Here is a 17,870-nt window from a genome sequence, read left to right as displayed (position 1 = left end):
ATCATTTGCATTTCTGAGGGAGGGGGAAGAGCCTGACTTCCAGTGGGCAGCTCTTTGCCATTTCTCCCCCCCCCCCCTTTTCAAAAAGGGGATTCTTTGTCCTGGTGCATAAGTGGAGAATGCTGAACTACTGGAGAAAATTGAGGGGGCTAACTTACTGACAGATATTAAGTGAGTGGTCAAGTGGACCAGTGTTCACCTTGTGAAGAGTTCAGAACACAAGATAAGGAAAAGTTTGAGCAGCAGCATGAACAGTGCAGCTGGGAGATCTTGTCACAGGTCATAAACTTGGAGTCACAGGCAGTACTCATCAGGTGCCTGAGACTTGTGGACAGCCTCCTCTGACAAGGACAGGATAGGAGGGAAGGTTATTTTCTCAATACCAATATATTGTTGTTTGAATGCTTTAAAAATCCCTACATCAAAAGGGGTTACTTGGGGTAAAAATTCTGGATTCGTATACCAAATGAATCCCTGGTACACATATAATCTTGAAAGGCTCTGTCATACCTTTAAAGCAGTATTAATAATATTGAAATGAAACAAATAGATTGGAGATAGGGCAGCTGTTTACCGAATCCTCCAAATGCAGACCACTACACATGTACATTTTGCTCTTGAGTCCACCTCAGCAGTAGTAAGGGTTTTACAACTTGTGTTATCAGTGATAGGTCACAGGGATAGTTTGAAATGGCTTTAGTACAATGTCCAGAGGTTCACAGAACAATGCTAATTATGTGGGTTTTTAAAAAATCAGCTTCATACAAACAGTGGTTGTATGCCTACTTTGTTCTCCATCCACTACTTTTTGTACTTTTGTATTCATGGCACACTGGTCAATGGAAGTGTGTGTTATGAAGCCAGAATGTAATTTGGTGAGGCACCCATGTATCCTTCATTAGAAAGTTTACAGAACCATGTTATTGGAACAAAATCCTCAGACGGCACATGTCTCTGTGACCAGCATGGTGATTGCATTTAGGTCATGTTCTCTGTGTTGAACTGTCATTACTACAAATGCCATATATGTTTGTAGGTAAACAAGTTTAAGTGTCCACAGAATAGGAAAGCAAAATATATCCCTAATCCATTTACCTTTGAACAATAATGACTTTGAGATGGTTCTATCTCTAGATTTCTAATTTTACAAATTTGGAAGCTCGGGTTGAAAGGTGATAGCTTACTCTGCTGATCAAGAAAGTTGATTTTCATTAGAACCAGGTTAATTCTGATTCTTTGGCACTCATGTTCTCTTTTGCCCTCACTGTAAGTCTATTCCTGCACATATGTATGCGTGGGCTTCTCAGGTTGAATAGTTTGTGACCCGCTAGTCTAGTTGTTTAATTATTGGACTTGGATGAGGGAAACCTGTTTCAAATCTCACTCAACCAAGTAACATCTCTCACAGCCAATCATTATCCTTCAAGCTAGCTTAACTTAATTCAGAAGGTTGATAAAAATGGAAAGATCAACTCTTACTCCTTGGAGGAGATGCAAATATAACAGAAAAATATGGCGGTGTGATATTAAAGTTTGGCTCTTGATGAGCTGATGGCTTGCTTTCTTCTGTTTGTTTCCTGCAGTGCTAGTTTATTAAAGAACTTTGCCCCATCTGCTGTTTCTCTGGCATTTTGTTCTGTACTTAGTTTAATGTGCTTTCTTTCACTGGCAGACAACTGAGAGTGCCCTCCTGGAATTATTTCGTGTTATCCCAGTGGTTTGTATTATGAAATTGCCTGGACATTTCTGGCTGCTTAGCCACAGAACAGTCTAAGAAAACAGTGTCATTTTTAACCTTAGCAAGATGTTGACAGCATGCTGTTTCCTTCCTTCCAGGGCAAAAGGAGATGGGGCTGCATAGCATTGTAACCCACTTTAAAACACGTGAAATGTGAAGCTTCTGACCTGTTTACCACAGGAATGTAAAAAACTTTTCTCAAGAACTGTTTCTACTTTTAGAACATTTTACAGGGTAATATTTGGGCATTTATTTTCAGGGCTTCCCGAGGATTTGCAGACACCCAGGACAAAGCTTAGGAGCCTGACACAGCCAATATCTACTCATATTAACTTTCCTACTGGATTGAAATCTTATCCTTTGACTGGGAACCCAGTATTCATATATGTGTCGTTACAGGATCTTGGCTCTTGAAGCCCTCTGAGGTTTAGGGTCTAGATTGGGATCAGTTCCCCACTAGCCTTACCCTGCTCTCACTTGCTTCGCCTCTTTCATGTGGCAAACGGAAACTGGTTTTTAGATAGGGTTGCCAATCCCCAGGTGGGGGCAGGGGATCCCCCGGTTTGGAGGCCCTCCCCCCGCTTCAGGGTCGTCAGAAAGCGGGGGAAGGAGAGGGAAATGTCTGCTGGGCACTTCATTATTCCCTATGGAGATTTATTCCCATAGAAAATCATGGAGAATTGATCCGCGGGTATCTGGGGCTCTGTGGGGGCTGTTTTTTGGGGTATAGGCAGCAAATTTTCAGTATAGCATCTAGTGCCTCTACCCAAAATACCCCCCAAGTTTCAAAACGATTGGACCAGGGGGTCCAATTCTATGAGCCCCCAAAGAAGGTGCCCTTATCCTTCATTATTTCCTATGGAAAGAAGGAATTGAAAAGGTGTGCCGTCCCTTTAAATGTGATGGCCAGAACTCCCTTTGGAGTTCAATTATGCTTGTCACAGCCTTGATCTTGGCTCCACCCCCAATGTCTCCTGGCTCCACCCCCAAAGACTCCTGGCTCCACCCCCAAAGTCCCCTGATATTTCTTTAATTGGACTTGGCAACCCTATTTTTAGAGGATCTTACTTGCTCCACGAAAAAGGAGGAGTGAGTTGCAGCCTCTGGGCAGCTTGTGCAAAATCCAACAGAAGTCCCGCAGAGAAGAGGAGAGTGAGAGCGGGGTAAGGCTAGTGGGGGGGAAATTGGTCTCAGCTTCTCAAGCTGCCTTAGGCTAGGCACTGAGTATATTTTTAGCTAATTCTAAGAGGTGTGAGGAAAACTGGTGCAGAAAACCATCCAGAAGCAATTGGGTTTAAAAAAAAATTGCTCGCTGTGGCCATTCAAAAGTGTTTAACAAATCACTTTACTCTTAACATAGACGGTTTGCTTAAGAACTGGGTTTTCTTTTTAGTGAAATCAGCCTACAAAGCAGGCCACTTGTGTGCGTGTGTGTATAGATGTGAATAAAAGATAGTTGGCATTTTCTCATATTGACCTCTTATTTGGGAATAGACTTGAATTTTGCCATCTGTGTGGATATTTGTCTGTCTCTACATACAGCAGAATTCTTCAGAAATTAGGTAGGTCATTCTTACTTTATGAAAGCCCAATTAATTCTGTTTCTCATTTGTATTATTTTGTATCAGAACGATCTGGCTTTATCCCCAAAGGCTCAGGCACAAATGCCCAGTCTAGAATGCTATTGCTCTACCTTCCTGTTCTTGGGGGCTGTCTGACTTGTTTACTATGTCTTGTAAATCTAGCTTTACTTTATAAATTAACTTCTTGTAACTATTCGCTGGCCTTGCCATGCCTGACGTTATCCAGCTTGGCTGCTTTCCACATTCCCCTTGGCTCAGAATGATTGATGCCAAGACTGTCCTTGAAACAGTACAGAGCTGCTAAGCTTTTGGTTGAAAGAGCAGCAGGCATTCCCAGAAAAAGTATCTCTATCTCTCATTTTTCCATCTCCCATTTTTTGCTTTCTGTGCTACAGACACATACCCAGGACTAGCCTGAGATGCACTTAAGAACATAAGAAGAGCTCTTCTGGATCAGACCAGTGCTCCATTTAATCCAGCATCCTGTCTCACAGTGGCCAGCCAGTTTCTCTGGAGAGCCAACAATAAGACACAGACCAAGGCCTTCCTTGCTGTTGACTCCTGACACTGGTATTCAGAAATTCACTGCCTCGGAATGTGGAGGTTCTCTTTAGTCACCTTGGCTAGTAGCCACTGATAGAGCTATCCTCCATGAATCTAATTCCCTTTTAAACTATCTAAATCTGTGTTCATTACTACATCCTCTGGCAGCAAATTCTACCCTTAATCATTTGCTGTGTAAAAAGTATTTCCTTTTGTCCATCCTGAGTCTACTGCTCATCAGCTTCATTGGATCCCCTTGAGTTCTGGTATTTTGGGAGAGAGTGAATACCTCTTTCTCAGCTCTCTCCACCCAGTGCATAATTTTATAAACCTCTGTCACATCACTCCTACTGGCATCTCTTTTCTAAACCGTAAAGTCCCAAACTCTTCAGCCCTTCCTCATAGGAAAGGTGCTCCAACCCCCTAATCATCTTGGTTGCCCATTTTGTGTAATAGAGCAAACAACCAACACCCAGTTCTGTTTGGCTGAAGGCCTCTTTAGTAACCATAACTGTACGGCAGGTAACTTGGCTATTGGAATAACCTAACTAAGCTGTTTCTAGAGTTCTAGAAACCTGGTCTGGTTCTGCAAATTCTTAGTAGACTCTGAACTCCTGCAGGCTGCCAGCAGGGAGATTGACAAGAGAAGCTCTGAGTTTCTCTTGATTGCTCTGAGGCCTACTGGGATAGCCTCTTAAAGAGGCAATACACAACAGCCCTCTTCTGCATTTTTTCCAGTGCTGCAGTATCTTTTTTGAGATGTGTTGCCCAGAACTGTGCCCAGTATTCCAAATGACACCAGCTGTGTACTGTCCCCCTTTGGCTGTGCGTTTCCAGGTTAGAGTACTCACTCGGGCACTCATCCTCAGGACCATTCAGCAGAGTCAAACTGGTTCAAAATATCAACAGTATTTGCAAGGGGCTAATCAACAACTTCAGCTAACATACAAGAATGGAAACTGAAACAAGAGCTCCACTGAATAGAACCAAACTAAATCACACAGATTTTGAGGGGCAGCAGACTGTTCCATTACATTTATAAATATATACAATAAATATGCCAGAGGCACCATTAGGGCTGCCAAGTCCAATTCAAGAAATATCTGGGGACTTTGGGGGTGGAGCCAGGAGACATCGGGGGCGGAGCCAGAAGCCAGGGTGTAACAAGCATCATTGAACTCCAAAGGAGTTCTGGCCATCACATTTAAAGGGACTGCACACCTTTTTAAATGCCTTCCCTCCACAGGAAATAATGAAGGATAGGGGCACCTTCTTTGGGGGCTCATAGAATTGGACCCCCTGGTCCAATCGTTTTGAAAATTGGGGAGTACTTTGGGGAGAGGCACTAGATGCTATGCTGAAAATTTGGTGCCTCTACCTCAAAGAACAGCAGCCCCCAGAGCCCCAGATACCCACAGATCAATTCTCCATCATTTTCTATGGGAAAAAGTCTCCATACAGAATAATGGGAGTTTCTAGCAGAAATTTCCCTCCCCCCGCCCTGCTTTCTGATGACCCTGAAGCGGGAGGAGGGCCTCCTAACCGGGGGATCCCCTGCCCCCGCCTGGGGATTGGCAACACTAGGCACCATAAATCTATACCAGAGGCACCATAAATCTATAATATTGGCTGTATTGCTTTTATTCCCTTCTTAATACTTCCTACTGTAGAGTTTTCCTTTTTCACAGCTGTGGCACTGTGACTGGTGCATGCGGAGGAGCTGTAAGGCTAATTACCTACAGCGAGGAGACCTAAAGTAGGCTGAGTGGGGCTCTTGGCTCCACCAGGACAATTAAAATACAATTAGGGTTGCTAGTCCCCTGTTGGGGCAGGGGATCCCCTGGCTTGGAGGCCCTCCCCCCACTTAGGGTTATCAGAAAGCTGGGGAGGGGAAGGGGGAGAATTTCCTTTTCCTAGTTCCCTTGATTGCAGGAGAGAGATACAAAGCATCTTTAAGTTTTATTCAAGGTATGAGCTTTTTCCCGAGAGAGAGTGAGAGAGTGCGTGAGTGAGTGAGTGTGTGTGTGACAGAGAGTGAGAGTGTGTGTGTGCGAGAGAGACAGAGCACTGAGGTTGGTTAGCCGTCACTTCAGAGCATCAGATGCCAGCATTTCTGGGCCGCCTATTGCAAGAGGTGCCCGCAGATTATTCCAATTATTTGCGGGTGCAGAATGCGGCAGCTCGCCTGCTGACTGCATCACCTGTACGGGTGAGCATACGGCCGGCGCTCCGCAACCTGCACTGGCTGCCTATAGAGTACTGAATCTGTTTCAAGGTGTTAGTTTTGACTTTTAAGGCCTTGCGTGGCCTTGGACCAACATACCTATGGGATTGTCTCCTCCCATATATGCCTCGGAGGTAACTTTGTTCGACCTCCCAAGGTCTTCTGATAGTCCCCGGCCGAAGAGATGCCCGTCTTGCCTCTACCAAGGCCAGGACTTTCTTGGTCCTGGCCCCGACCTGGTGGAATCATCTCCTTATGGAGATCTGGACCCTACCTGGCTTGCTGGCCTTTTGTAGGGCCTGCAAAATGGAGCTGTTCCGTCAGGTCTTTGGATGAGGCAGTGGGCATCTATTTATCGATTGGTTGGCCTCCCCTCTACTGCTCTGCTGCTCTATTGCACTACTGTACTGTGATGCTATATTGTGGTACTATTTTGTGCTATGCCACCTTGCTGTCATGTCATCTTGCTGAATCATCTTGCTGCACTTTGATGAATCTTGTAATTGGTTTTATTATGATTTTATTGTGATTTTATTTCTATTTGCTGTACTCTGCTCTGAGCCCCCAATGGGGGAATGGTTGGAATATAAATAAACAAATAATAATAATAATTGTAAAGAGATCAAGTTATTAATAACAGCTGCATAACTGTAAGGTGATGTTTGGAAGGAAAGTCAGCATGGTGTAACCCAGTATCATCAGATTTCAGAAGCTGAGTAGCGAAGGTACTTGACAGGGAGATCACCAAGGAAGAGTATGGAGAAAAGGCAATGGCAAACCACTCCTGCTTCTCACTTGTCTTGAAAACCCTTCACTGAGGTAGGCATAAGTTGGCTGAGACTTGAAGGCATTTTACACACACACACATATTGCTGTCAGCTGCTGTAGGTCCAGTCCTGTAATAAAGGGCCAGTTTTAACACACTTGGCAGATTTACACTCAAGTACCATAACATTTCTAATAATGGAGCTCCTATTGGTTGATGCTTGTCCCACTCCTTCCTCACCATCAGAGTATTTCTGGATAGTCACTGGTTTTGCAGGGCAAAGCTATTTGCCTGTCATTATAATATATGACTCACTACTCATAGCACAGTTTATTATCAGTTTGGTTTATGTGTCTGGCATTTCATTTTAGCAGTCTTTTTTCCACAGTCCAGGAGAGATTTCTCATGATGCAATATTTTTTTGTCAGGTAGAGCATCAAGTGGCTGCAGCAGCAAGTGCCTTTCATTCCAACAGCCAACCAAGGTACAGATCTATATTTAATTAAATATTTTGATGAGGCACTGGAGACCTCTAGAGAATGATTTTATCCTGAACTATATAAACTCAGAGAGTTGGGCCAATTTGTGTAATGCACTTATGTGCCTCAGACACTCTGGATCTAGAGCCAGTTTGGTGTAGTGGTTAAGTGTGCAGACTCTTACCTGGGGGAACTGGGTTTGATTCCTCACTTCTCCACATGCACCTGCTGATGTGACCTTGAGTCTAGGAGTGGCCCTGCCACAGGGCAAGCTAGGCGATTGCCTAGGGCACCAGACTTCTGGGGGCGCAGAACTGAGTGCTGTCCATGTGACTCAGTAATATTATCAGTACGGGGGGGGGCACTAGAAGTTAGCCTTGCTATAAAAGTCCAGTCATAGGGTGCCAGACAATCTAGGGCCAGCCCTGCTTGAGTCAGTCACAACTTCTCACAGAGCTGTTCTTCTCGAGCAGTTTCTGTCAGAGCTCTCTCAGCTCCATCTACCTCAGAGGGTCTCTGTTGTGGGGAGAGGAAAGGAAAGGAGATTGTAAGCCACTCTGAGACTCCTTTGAATAGTGAAGGGTATAAATTCAATCTCAATTTCCTCCTCCTCCTCCTGAAAATGTTCTGCTGCCATGCAACCAGCAAGAAGAATCTGAGTAAATGGCTTCCCTGTTATTGGTCATGAGAAAGGAAAAATCTAGCCTCACAATATGCAGCCAACACATCTTAGCTTTATTAGGAATAATAAGCTTTTTGACATGCTAATAGTGAGCATCATATTGCCATAGTTCTAATATATTTTTTTTAAAAATCAATAAAGCATTTTTCCCCATGGCTCAAGGCAACTTACAATACACAGTTCAAATATAACAAAGCCACAACCACTCCCATCCTAGGCAACTGGCAGGGGATGAGAGGGGCCTTACCTGGAGAAAGGGAAAGGCCTAGGCCTTGTCGCTGGAGTTGCACAGGAAGTAACGTTATCACACCAGCGTTGTCCAGGCAATGCTCTGGTATTTAGGCAAAAACTCTGCAGTAAAACAGGCTTCTACCATAGAGTTTTTGCCCAAATACCAAAGTGTCACCAGGATGTTGCTGGTGTGCTGATGTCAATTTCTGTGTATTGCTGGCAACGAGGCCTGGGCCTTTCTCTTTCTCCAGGCAAGTCCAGGACCCCCACTTCCACCAGGTGGTCTGCCAACCCTACCCAAACATTATAAAACTTAGTAAATGCATTCAAGGCACTGATAGCAATCTTTGTAGTAACTAGGGTTGCCAAGTCCAATTTAAGAAATATCTGGGGACTTTGGGGGAGGAGCCAGGAGACATTGGGGCGGAGCCAAGAGCAAGACTGTGACAAGCATCATGAACTCCAAAGGGAGTTCTGGCCATCACATTTAAAGGGACGGCACACCTTTTCAATGGGAATATGAGGTTTCAACTGTCAAAGCTTGTCTGTTCAGACAGAATTTGAATGGAAAACTTTGTTATATCCATACAAAAGGATACAAGGACTATTTAAAACAGAGGTGTTGAACTCATTTGTTATGACGGTCAAATCCGACATAAATGAGACCTTGTTGGGCGGAGCCCTGGAATTATTGATAGGATTATTGGTGGCATTGACATCATTGATTTAAAAGAAAAGTCAGGATGCAAAGTTTCAATGTGCTTTAAGTGTGCTTGTGAATGAATTCAAATTCAGGAAACTCAGTTTGGTATAAGGAACTGAAGCATTTCTGAAATGTGTTAATTCTCATTTAGCAATGAAATGTAATATTTGAGGAAATCTGTTTCAAAGTATGTGAAGAAGTGTGTACATGCTGAGAGTCTGTTATCACATGTACCCTGGGATGACTTTCGTTTGACTTGGGGGTTCTGCAGAAATGACTCTGGTTTCATTCTCACATCCCTGTTGCATTTATGTGCTGATTTGCTGCCATTCATTGATCTTACAGGCTTATTTCAGCTCAATGCATCTTGGCTCTGTATGGCTGTTCTGTAACTGCTGCCCCCAGTCTCTCTTTTCCTTATAAGCAGGACTTAAGGATATTTTATTTGATTGTTTGTATCTGAGGAAGTGTGTTTGCATACAAAAATTTCTACTTTGAATAATACTGTGTTGGTCTTAAAGGTACCAGAGCATAGTGATGTTCTGTTTCTGCCGGTGTCATTGTCCTGGGGGCACTTGGTTTTTGAGCAACAGGCATGAGAACTGCTCTTTGAACAAGGACCCAGCACGCGTTCCCTAGAAGGAGAGAATCCCTTGAATGTGGGGGCATATGATACATCAGGGATGGCCAACATAACAGCCACATGCAATAAACATCACATGTTTGAGAGCCACAAGACATGAATGTCAGATATTTGAGAGCTACAGGGAATGAGGGAGAGAAGGGAGTAAGGAAGGCAAATAGATTGGGGGGAGAGAGGGGTGGAAAGAAAGCAACTTTAAATGCATTCTCCAAGCTGCCAGCTTTGTTGACTTGGGGAAGTATTTTAAAGAGAGAAATGCCTTCTGCAAGTTGGCCAATGGGGCATTGTGGGCTTTGAGAGCCACACAATGTGTGTGAAAGAGCCATATGTGGCTCCTGAGCCACACTTTGGCCACCCCTGTGATATATGGTGATCCAGACCTTACTTTGGAGTTGACTACTACTATAATAAATTATAACAAATCTGAAATATTATTGTGCAATAAACCACTTTTATTTATTATTTGTTTATTGGTTATTTATAAATATAAATATTGTGTGACAGCTCTACACAGTCATATAATAACAGGCCCCACATGGGCCCCCTAAGCAAAAAGTTGCTAGCTACAGGGCTGCAGAAGGCCTCACTTAGCATGCACAGCGAGCTTGAAATACTTGTGGGAACTGCTCTGGAAAGGGGCTGGGACAGTCAATGGAAGGGGGACGAGAAGAAAGCAAGGGAGGAATTGCAGGGCAGCAGTCTTAGGTTGCATAGACAGTTGAGTTGTTTCCATGATAGTTGCTTCCATGTTGCTTCATGGAAGACAGTTGCTTCCATGATAAAATTAATGGGAAGGTACTTAATTTTGAACTTTAACCTAGGCTTCTTTTTAATTTGCCAGACATGCAATGCAATGTTAAGCAAAGTTATGCCCTTCTAAGTCAACTGACTTTAGTAATGTCACAGTTGTCCTTCAATTACCTTCTCTCTCTTCCAGGATCATATCTCAGCCAGTACAGTGCTGAAGCATAATAATACTTGCCAGAGGATGCTTATTCTCCACTGTAAGCACAAGGACATCTTAATTCCATGTCAATTCTTTTCCTAATGGACCCAAATGACTGACAGTAGCAACAATGTCTTCCTGTGGGAATGAAGTCTCAAGATGGAACCTGAGACACGTCAGAAGAATAGCAGAGGTTCTGGAGCCAGTAACCTCACCCAGCTATGCTAACAAGCTTTCATCTGAGACACCTGTTGGTGGCATGGATCAGTGCTTACACATCCCTGGGAAAGCAGACTCTGCCTACAGTTCTTTTTCTGGTGGCTCCAATATTCCAGAATGTCATATTCCATTGTGCAACAGTGACCATGACATTCTGCCTTTAGAACAGCTTCCATACATGGACTCAGGATATGTAAGAGGTGTTTTTAATCCTTGTGCAATGCATTCTAATCTTAAACAGATATATCAAGACAAGCCAGTAGAAATGAGCATGCACAAAATGGACAATGGCCAGCCATATGGAAGCACTTCTGGGATGCTATACCAACCACCATCATCTGTGGCTGGGCTTCCACCACATCTTTCACACCAGTCATCCCCACCAACTCAAGTTGATAGCTATAAAGCTAGCAGAAATACAGATCAAAGTCATTACGGAATTTGCTTCGACTACAGAATTCAAGGAGAGGAATGCAGTCAAGATATCAGCAAAACCCTCCCTTTTGACTCCCCAGGAAAGTGTTATGATGACTGTTGGCTTTCAACATGTAAAGATAAAAGTCCAGTCATAGAACTAGAAGACAGTGACATTTGGTATCCCACCAATCATTATATGACAAAGAAAAATGAAACTACCGCTTCCACCAAACCTTATTTAAATTTTCAAGGCTATTTAAAATCTGGTTCTTTGGTCCACCCATTAAATTCAGCCCACAATTATAAATTTCCCGAGGCACTGAACTCTAAGTCCTCTCTTTTGCCACACACCAGCCATAATGCTGTTAATGATACACAAGAGAACAAACAGTGTCTTTATACTTGCCGTGTACACAAACCACCCTTTGCAGAAGCAGACCTGCCATGTACCATGTCAGTACCTGGTGAACAAGAAGGACAGCTTTGTGGTGTTTTCAAAGCTGACAAGCATTCAGGTTTGGATCAGGAGATATATGAGAACAGCCCAAGCTTAAAGTACACGGACAGTTCTCTTCCAAGTCTGACTGCACTAGGGATAATTAATACCTATGAAGACAAGTATCAGTGTTTCAGCTCTAGAGAAGAAAACAGCAGAAATATTGAGCAGCCACTTCTAAAACAGCAAGCTAGAAGGCAGAAGTTGCCATCTGCATTCCAAATTCTCAATGGAGTTAGAAAAGCAAAGCAAAGTGAAAATAATGGCAACCCTGAACTTCTTACAAAGCCCAAGCAAGAGGAAATGCTAATGTCTGTTCGTTCTCCGCAACAATTTTCTAAGAAGGTTGAAAGTCAATCCCAGGATGACTCTGCCAATAGAAAGATAAACAGAAAAACAACTCCCTTGCTCTACTACCTTTCTGGTGGGAAAAATGCCAACATGATGAGTAATCCAAATCAAGTTCAGTTACATGAAGACTTTGATATGCAGTCTCCAAGGAGCGATTGTTCAGTTTCTGCAGAACCAATAGAAATACCAAGGGACAGTAACAGCTGTGTGAAAGACACTGCTGCCAGCCAGAAGACAGAGCTAATTCTAGAGAGCCCAGCATCATCAGTGGATGAGAAGTTCAAGAATGACTATCGAGAAAAACTTAAAGTTGCTCAAAGAAAAGTTCTGAGAGAAACCTCATTTAAGAGAAAGGATTTACAGATGAGCTTGCCCATTAGGCTGAAGCAGAAGCCTTCCTCGAGGCCTTCCATTCAGCATCTCAGGTCTTTGTCATTATCTAGTACAAATGAAGACTTCCAGTTGATTCCTTCCTCCAAGCCACTTGAAAACATCGATAAACAGGAAGAGCCCCAAAGACCCCAAGCTAGTCTAATTGGGGGAAGGAAAAGAATCACCAAAGAACAAAAGAAGACCTCTTATTCTGAACCTGAGAAGCTGAATCAACTGGATGACCAGAGAGATCACAACACAGCATGGAGAATTAAAAACGCAAGGTGCAGGTCTGATGAAATCAATGATCAAGACCCTGGGATCATTAATAACAAAGGTCTGGAAAATCAAAGCAGAGCTCTTTCAAAGGTGGAACTGAAGCAGATACAGCACAATGCCCTTCTTCAGTACATGGAACGCAAGATTGGACAACGGCCTGCTACTGTCCATACCAGCATCCCACAAAAGCCCCCTTTGCCAACAAGGCCCTCAGAGTCAAAGTTTTCAGAAGACAGCATTTCTAACCTCAGCAGCAGCAAGAAATCACAAAATATTGATAGTTCCTGTCAATTTTCTTATCTTGGGAGAAATCTGGAAGCACCTGTTCTCCTCTCTTCTGCAACTCCTGTATCTCCTTTTTCCATGTCTGAAAAGGTTGATTGGAAAATACATTCTGTTGTCAGTGAAGGGAGCTGTGTCGGCAGATGTACTTCAACGAAAAGTCTTCTTTACTCGGGTGCTTCTGTCTCCAGCAAAGGCCATGGGAGATCAAAGTCAACGCCTTCTCCTATGCAGGTAATAAAAAATCTATTGAGATACAACTTGCCCAATTGTGCCAGATTTTCAGAGCTTTCTGTATGTTGATGTGCACTAGTTCTTATCAATAATGTATTTATTTTGAAATATTTGTATACTCCAGAAATGTGTCCAAGGAAGTCCAATGGTATAATAAAAATAAATGGTATAATAAAATGGTACTATGAAGCAATCCCATCTCCATCCCCATAATCAGACATCAGTGAAACCTAACGTTTGTTTTGTTAGATTTTTATTTATTTTAGCACAGCTCCTGAACCTTTCTGACAGTTTTCTCCTCCACACCTTGTCCATTGAATAGTAGGTGCAGCTGCATTACAATCCCAGGATGAGCTTCACCACCTGTTTTTTTTTTTACAAAACAACCCCTGAAAAGAACCAATGAACAGGAGCAGTTAAAAGCTAGTTGAAATAAGGAAGTCTTGGCCTGACATAGAAGGGTTTTCAGTGATCATGCCAGAAGCAAGGAGAGGCAAAAGGCATTCCATAGATGGGAAGGCAGACCAGATAAAAGGCCCTACCCTTTGTGACCACCTTCTTCATATTTTATGGCCAGCCTTGTGTAGGACCTGAATATTTAAACATTTGGCCATGTGAACTATGATGGCTATATTCCTGTTTGAAAGTCAGTAGGTTAATTTTACTAGAAAGTTCTCAGGATAAATTCCTCCTTGGGGAGAAAGGTAGGATATAAATAAAGTAAATAATAATTGGAATTAAAGCTGTTTAATTTTGGCTCACCAGTACCCATCCACTATTTTCATGTGAAATAGAAGTAGGTGTCTAACTTTGTTTCTCGTTGAAATTGCCTGAACTTAATTGTGCAAGGGAAATGGCCAATATTTTTCAAAGCGTTGCATCCCAAGAAATATATCTCCCCCATGAATTTAATGCTATCTAATGGCAAACTGATTGGCAATATGTATATAGTTGCACATGCTGAGTTGGATCGAACAATTCCTTTTCAATGAGACTAAGGCCTGACCTACACAACTAGAGATGCCAGCCTCCTCGTGGGACCTGGAATTACTGGTCATCTACAAATGGATACTTTGTAGGACAGACTTTATGGCATTGTAACCCACTGAGGTCCCTGTCCTTCTGTTGGGATATTTGTTTAAAATTCAGAATTGATGTGCGTAGACAAAGGAGGCAAAACGCATGCTTAAGTTTATAAAGAAAACAGTTTACTGAAAAGCATTAGGGAAGGGTACTTGGGTTGAAAGAAAATAAAAGATGCATTCTACCTTACTAACTATATCCTAACATTTACATGGCTGTATTTGCAGTGAAAGGAGCCCCATGGTGCAGAGTGGTAAAGCTGCAGTCCTGCAGTCCGAGCTCTCTGCTCATGACCCGAGTTCGATCCCGGTGGAAGCTGGGTTCAGGTAGCTGACTCAAGGTTCCATCCTTCCGAGGTCGGTAAAATGAGTTCCCAGCTTCCTGGGGGGAAAGTGTAGATGACTGGGGAAGGCAATGGCAAACCACCCCGTAAAAAAGTCTGCCGTGAAAACATCGTGATGCGACATCACCCCAGAGCCAGAAATGACTGGTGCTTGCACAGGGGACTACCTTTACCTTTATTTGCAACGAAGGTCCTTGTTGCCTCTTCTTGCCAGCGAGACAAAGCCTGAAACATCAGCAATTAAACTTGCATAGAAAATCAAAACAATCTTACAAACAAAGTGCTAACAGACCAATAGTAAGATTACAGATTAACACACTTCTTTCTTGGCTTTCCAGGCATACTACAGACAGCTTCTAATTGGATACAAAACTACATAATATATCCTGTTTACTAACAACTAACAATAACAGTAATAATAAGTATTAATAAAAATAATAAGTCTGCCGTGAAAACATTGTGAAAGCAACATCACCCCAGAGTCGAAAACAACTGGGGCTTGCACAGGGGACTACCTTACCTTACCTTAACAATAACAGTTAACCCCACAGTGACTGAAATGTAAGCAACTTGCACTTTTCCAACACCTCCCCAGACTCCAGGTTGTCTGGATCTGGCAACCCTACCCCCTCATCCCCCGCTAGTGGCCAGGGGGCAACCCCGCTACAAACACAACACAATGATGTATAGGAATTCAAAGGTAGTGTAATGAGATATATTGCTTCAGAGAAATTTTTTGTAATTTTGTATTTATATGTGCATGTGTGTGCATACACGCACACACACATGGATGTCCCGATGACCTTTGGTGACTGACCCCTACTGGGGACTTGGAGGATATTCGGGGAGGTGACCGAATAAAGCTCCCAACTCCTGATATGCCAAGGAAGACTCCCATCCAAGTACTTGCCAGAGTCGGCCCTGCTTAGCTTCCAAGATTTGGCGAGATTGGGCTTGCCTGGACTATTCAGATCAGGGCTACTTCAGACATTTTAAATGCTTCCCCCTGTAAAAACCTCCTGCAAATTAAAAATTAGCCCCCCAAAAAGAGAGGTTCTAGCCCAGGTTTTTACATGCTGTGGTAAGGTAAGGTAGTTCTGTCTTTACAGAAAATTATGTGAGAGAGCAGTGAACGATGTAATCTGTCAAAGTGGTATGGTCCATTCTACCAACTCAACTCACTGCCCATCTCATGTCTAGACCATGTCCTAGCCTGCAAAATGCCACAGAATGAGGAGATATTCCAATGGTAATATCTTGCTTAAACTAGTTGATATAATAAGCTATATACTCCCCCCCCCCCCCTACTTTCACACTCCACAGATATTTTTCAGCATCAGGGCAGAAATATGCAGTTCTCAGTGCCAAAACTTGGAGGACAATGTCTGTTGATAATGCTGGGCAAACAGGATAAGGAAGGCAAACGGGAAAGAAAATTGAGGGAAGGAATTTGCTTCACTTCTTAGTTCAGGCTCTTGGTTATTTATCTGATAAGAAACTCCCTTGTTTTCAAGCGTATCAGGAAAATGAAGTCAGTTCCTTGTTCTCATTGTGATTTCCCCCCCTAGCCATGCTGACAAACTGACTGCATGGTCTATTCAAAAATTCTGCTTTCTTAACTTTCTAGGGAGAATAGGCCATAGCTCAGTGGTAAATTAAATGCCTTGCATGCCAGAGACTTACCATTTACATTTATTCATTGATTATTAGTCAAAGCATTTCTAAGCTCTCCTTTCTTCCATAGGGTTCCCAACCTTCCACTAGGGGCAGGGGTTCCCCTGGTTTTGGGGCCCCCAACCCATCAACATGGAGCTGGCTGGTGGGGGAATCCCTGCCCCCAAAGAGCTCCATTGGCACCCAATGTGCCTGGCACGATGACATCATGCAGAAGTGACATCATTGTGCCAGGCACATCACTCAGGGAATGCTCTAGCATTTGGGTAATGCTAGAGCATCCCCTGTGCAATGTTCCCAGTGTGATGATGTCACTTATGGGTGATGTCATAGAATCATAGAGTTGGAAGGGACCTCTAGGGTCATCTAGTCCAACCCCCTGCACAATGCAGAAAACTCTAACAGTCAGGAAGTTCTTCCTAATGTTGAGCCCGAAACTCTTTTGATTTAATTTCAACCCATTGGTTCTGGTCCTACCTTCCAGGGCCACAGAAAACAATTCCACACCATCCTCTATATGACAGCCCTTCAAGTACTTGAAGATGGTGATCATATCACCTCTCAGCCGCCTCCTCTCCAGGCTAAACATCCCCAGCTCCTTCAACCTTTCCTCATAGGACTTGGTCTCCAGACCCCTCACCATCTTCGTCGCCCTCTTCTGGACCCGTTCCAGCTTGTCTATATCCTTCTTAAAATGTGGTGCCCAAAACTGAACACAATACTCCAGGTGAGGGCTTACCAGAGCAGAGTAAAGTGATACCATCACTTCACATGATCAGGACACTATACTTCTATTGATACAGCCCAAAATTGCCTTTTTAGCCACCGCATCTCACTGTTGACTCATGTTCAGCATATTATCCACTAAGACCCCTAGATCCTTTTTGCACATACTATTGCTAAGACAAGTCTCTCCCATCCTATAACCATGCATTGGATTTTTCCTACTTAAATGCAGAACTTTACATTTATCCCTGTTAAAATTCATTTTATTGATTTTAGCCCAGTTTTCCAGCCTGTCAAGGTCATCCTGCATCCTGTTTCTATCTTCTTCTGTCTTTGCAACCCCTCCCAATTTAGTATCATCTGCAACTTTAATGAGCATTCTCTCTATTCCTTCATCCAAATCATTGATAAAGATGTTGAACAAAACAGGTCCCAGGACAGATCCTTGAGGCACTCCACTTGTCACTCCTCTCCAAGAGGATGAGGAACCATTCACAAGCACTCTTTGGGTGCGATCTGTCAACCAGTTACAGATTCACCTAACGATAACAGGATCCAAACCACATTTTAACAACTTTTCAACAAGGATAGTATGTGGAAACTTATCAAAAGCCTTACTGAAATCCAGATAAGTAACGTTATCGCACATACTACTGCTAAGACAAGTCTCTCCCATCCTATAACCATGCATTGGATTTTTCCTATCTAAATGCAGAATGTTACATAAACAATGTCTAGAGCATTCCCCTGATCCAGCAAGGTAGTCACTTTCTCAAAAAAAGAGATCAGGTTAGTCTGACATGACTTGTTCTTGAGAAACCCATGCTGGCTCTTAGTAATCACATTCATTCTTTCT

General features: G+C 43.1%; 1 protein-coding gene across 1 annotated transcript in view; it reads left to right on the top strand.

Moving 5' to 3' along the window:
• SHROOM1 (shroom family member 1) overlaps positions 1–17,870 on the top strand; it is an 89,121-nt gene that overhangs the window by 47,664 nt on the left and 23,587 nt on the right. Inside the window, exons 2-3 of the mRNA XM_060240508.1 lie at positions 7,283–7,338; positions 10,530–13,188. Of these exons, the coding sequence (XP_060096491.1) occupies positions 10,669–13,188 (2,520 nt within the window). The 5' untranslated portion in view covers positions 7,283–7,338; positions 10,530–10,668. The remainder of the gene's footprint in view (positions 1–7,282; positions 7,339–10,529; positions 13,189–17,870) is intronic.

This window comes from Heteronotia binoei, chromosome 5 (assembly GCF_032191835.1).
Source record: "Heteronotia binoei isolate CCM8104 ecotype False Entrance Well chromosome 5, APGP_CSIRO_Hbin_v1, whole genome shotgun sequence".
NCBI classification, from domain to species: domain Eukaryota; kingdom Metazoa; phylum Chordata; class Lepidosauria; order Squamata; family Gekkonidae; genus Heteronotia; species Heteronotia binoei.
Note: the sequence above shows the minus strand (reverse complement) of the source record. Positions and strands in the feature narration are given on the sequence as shown.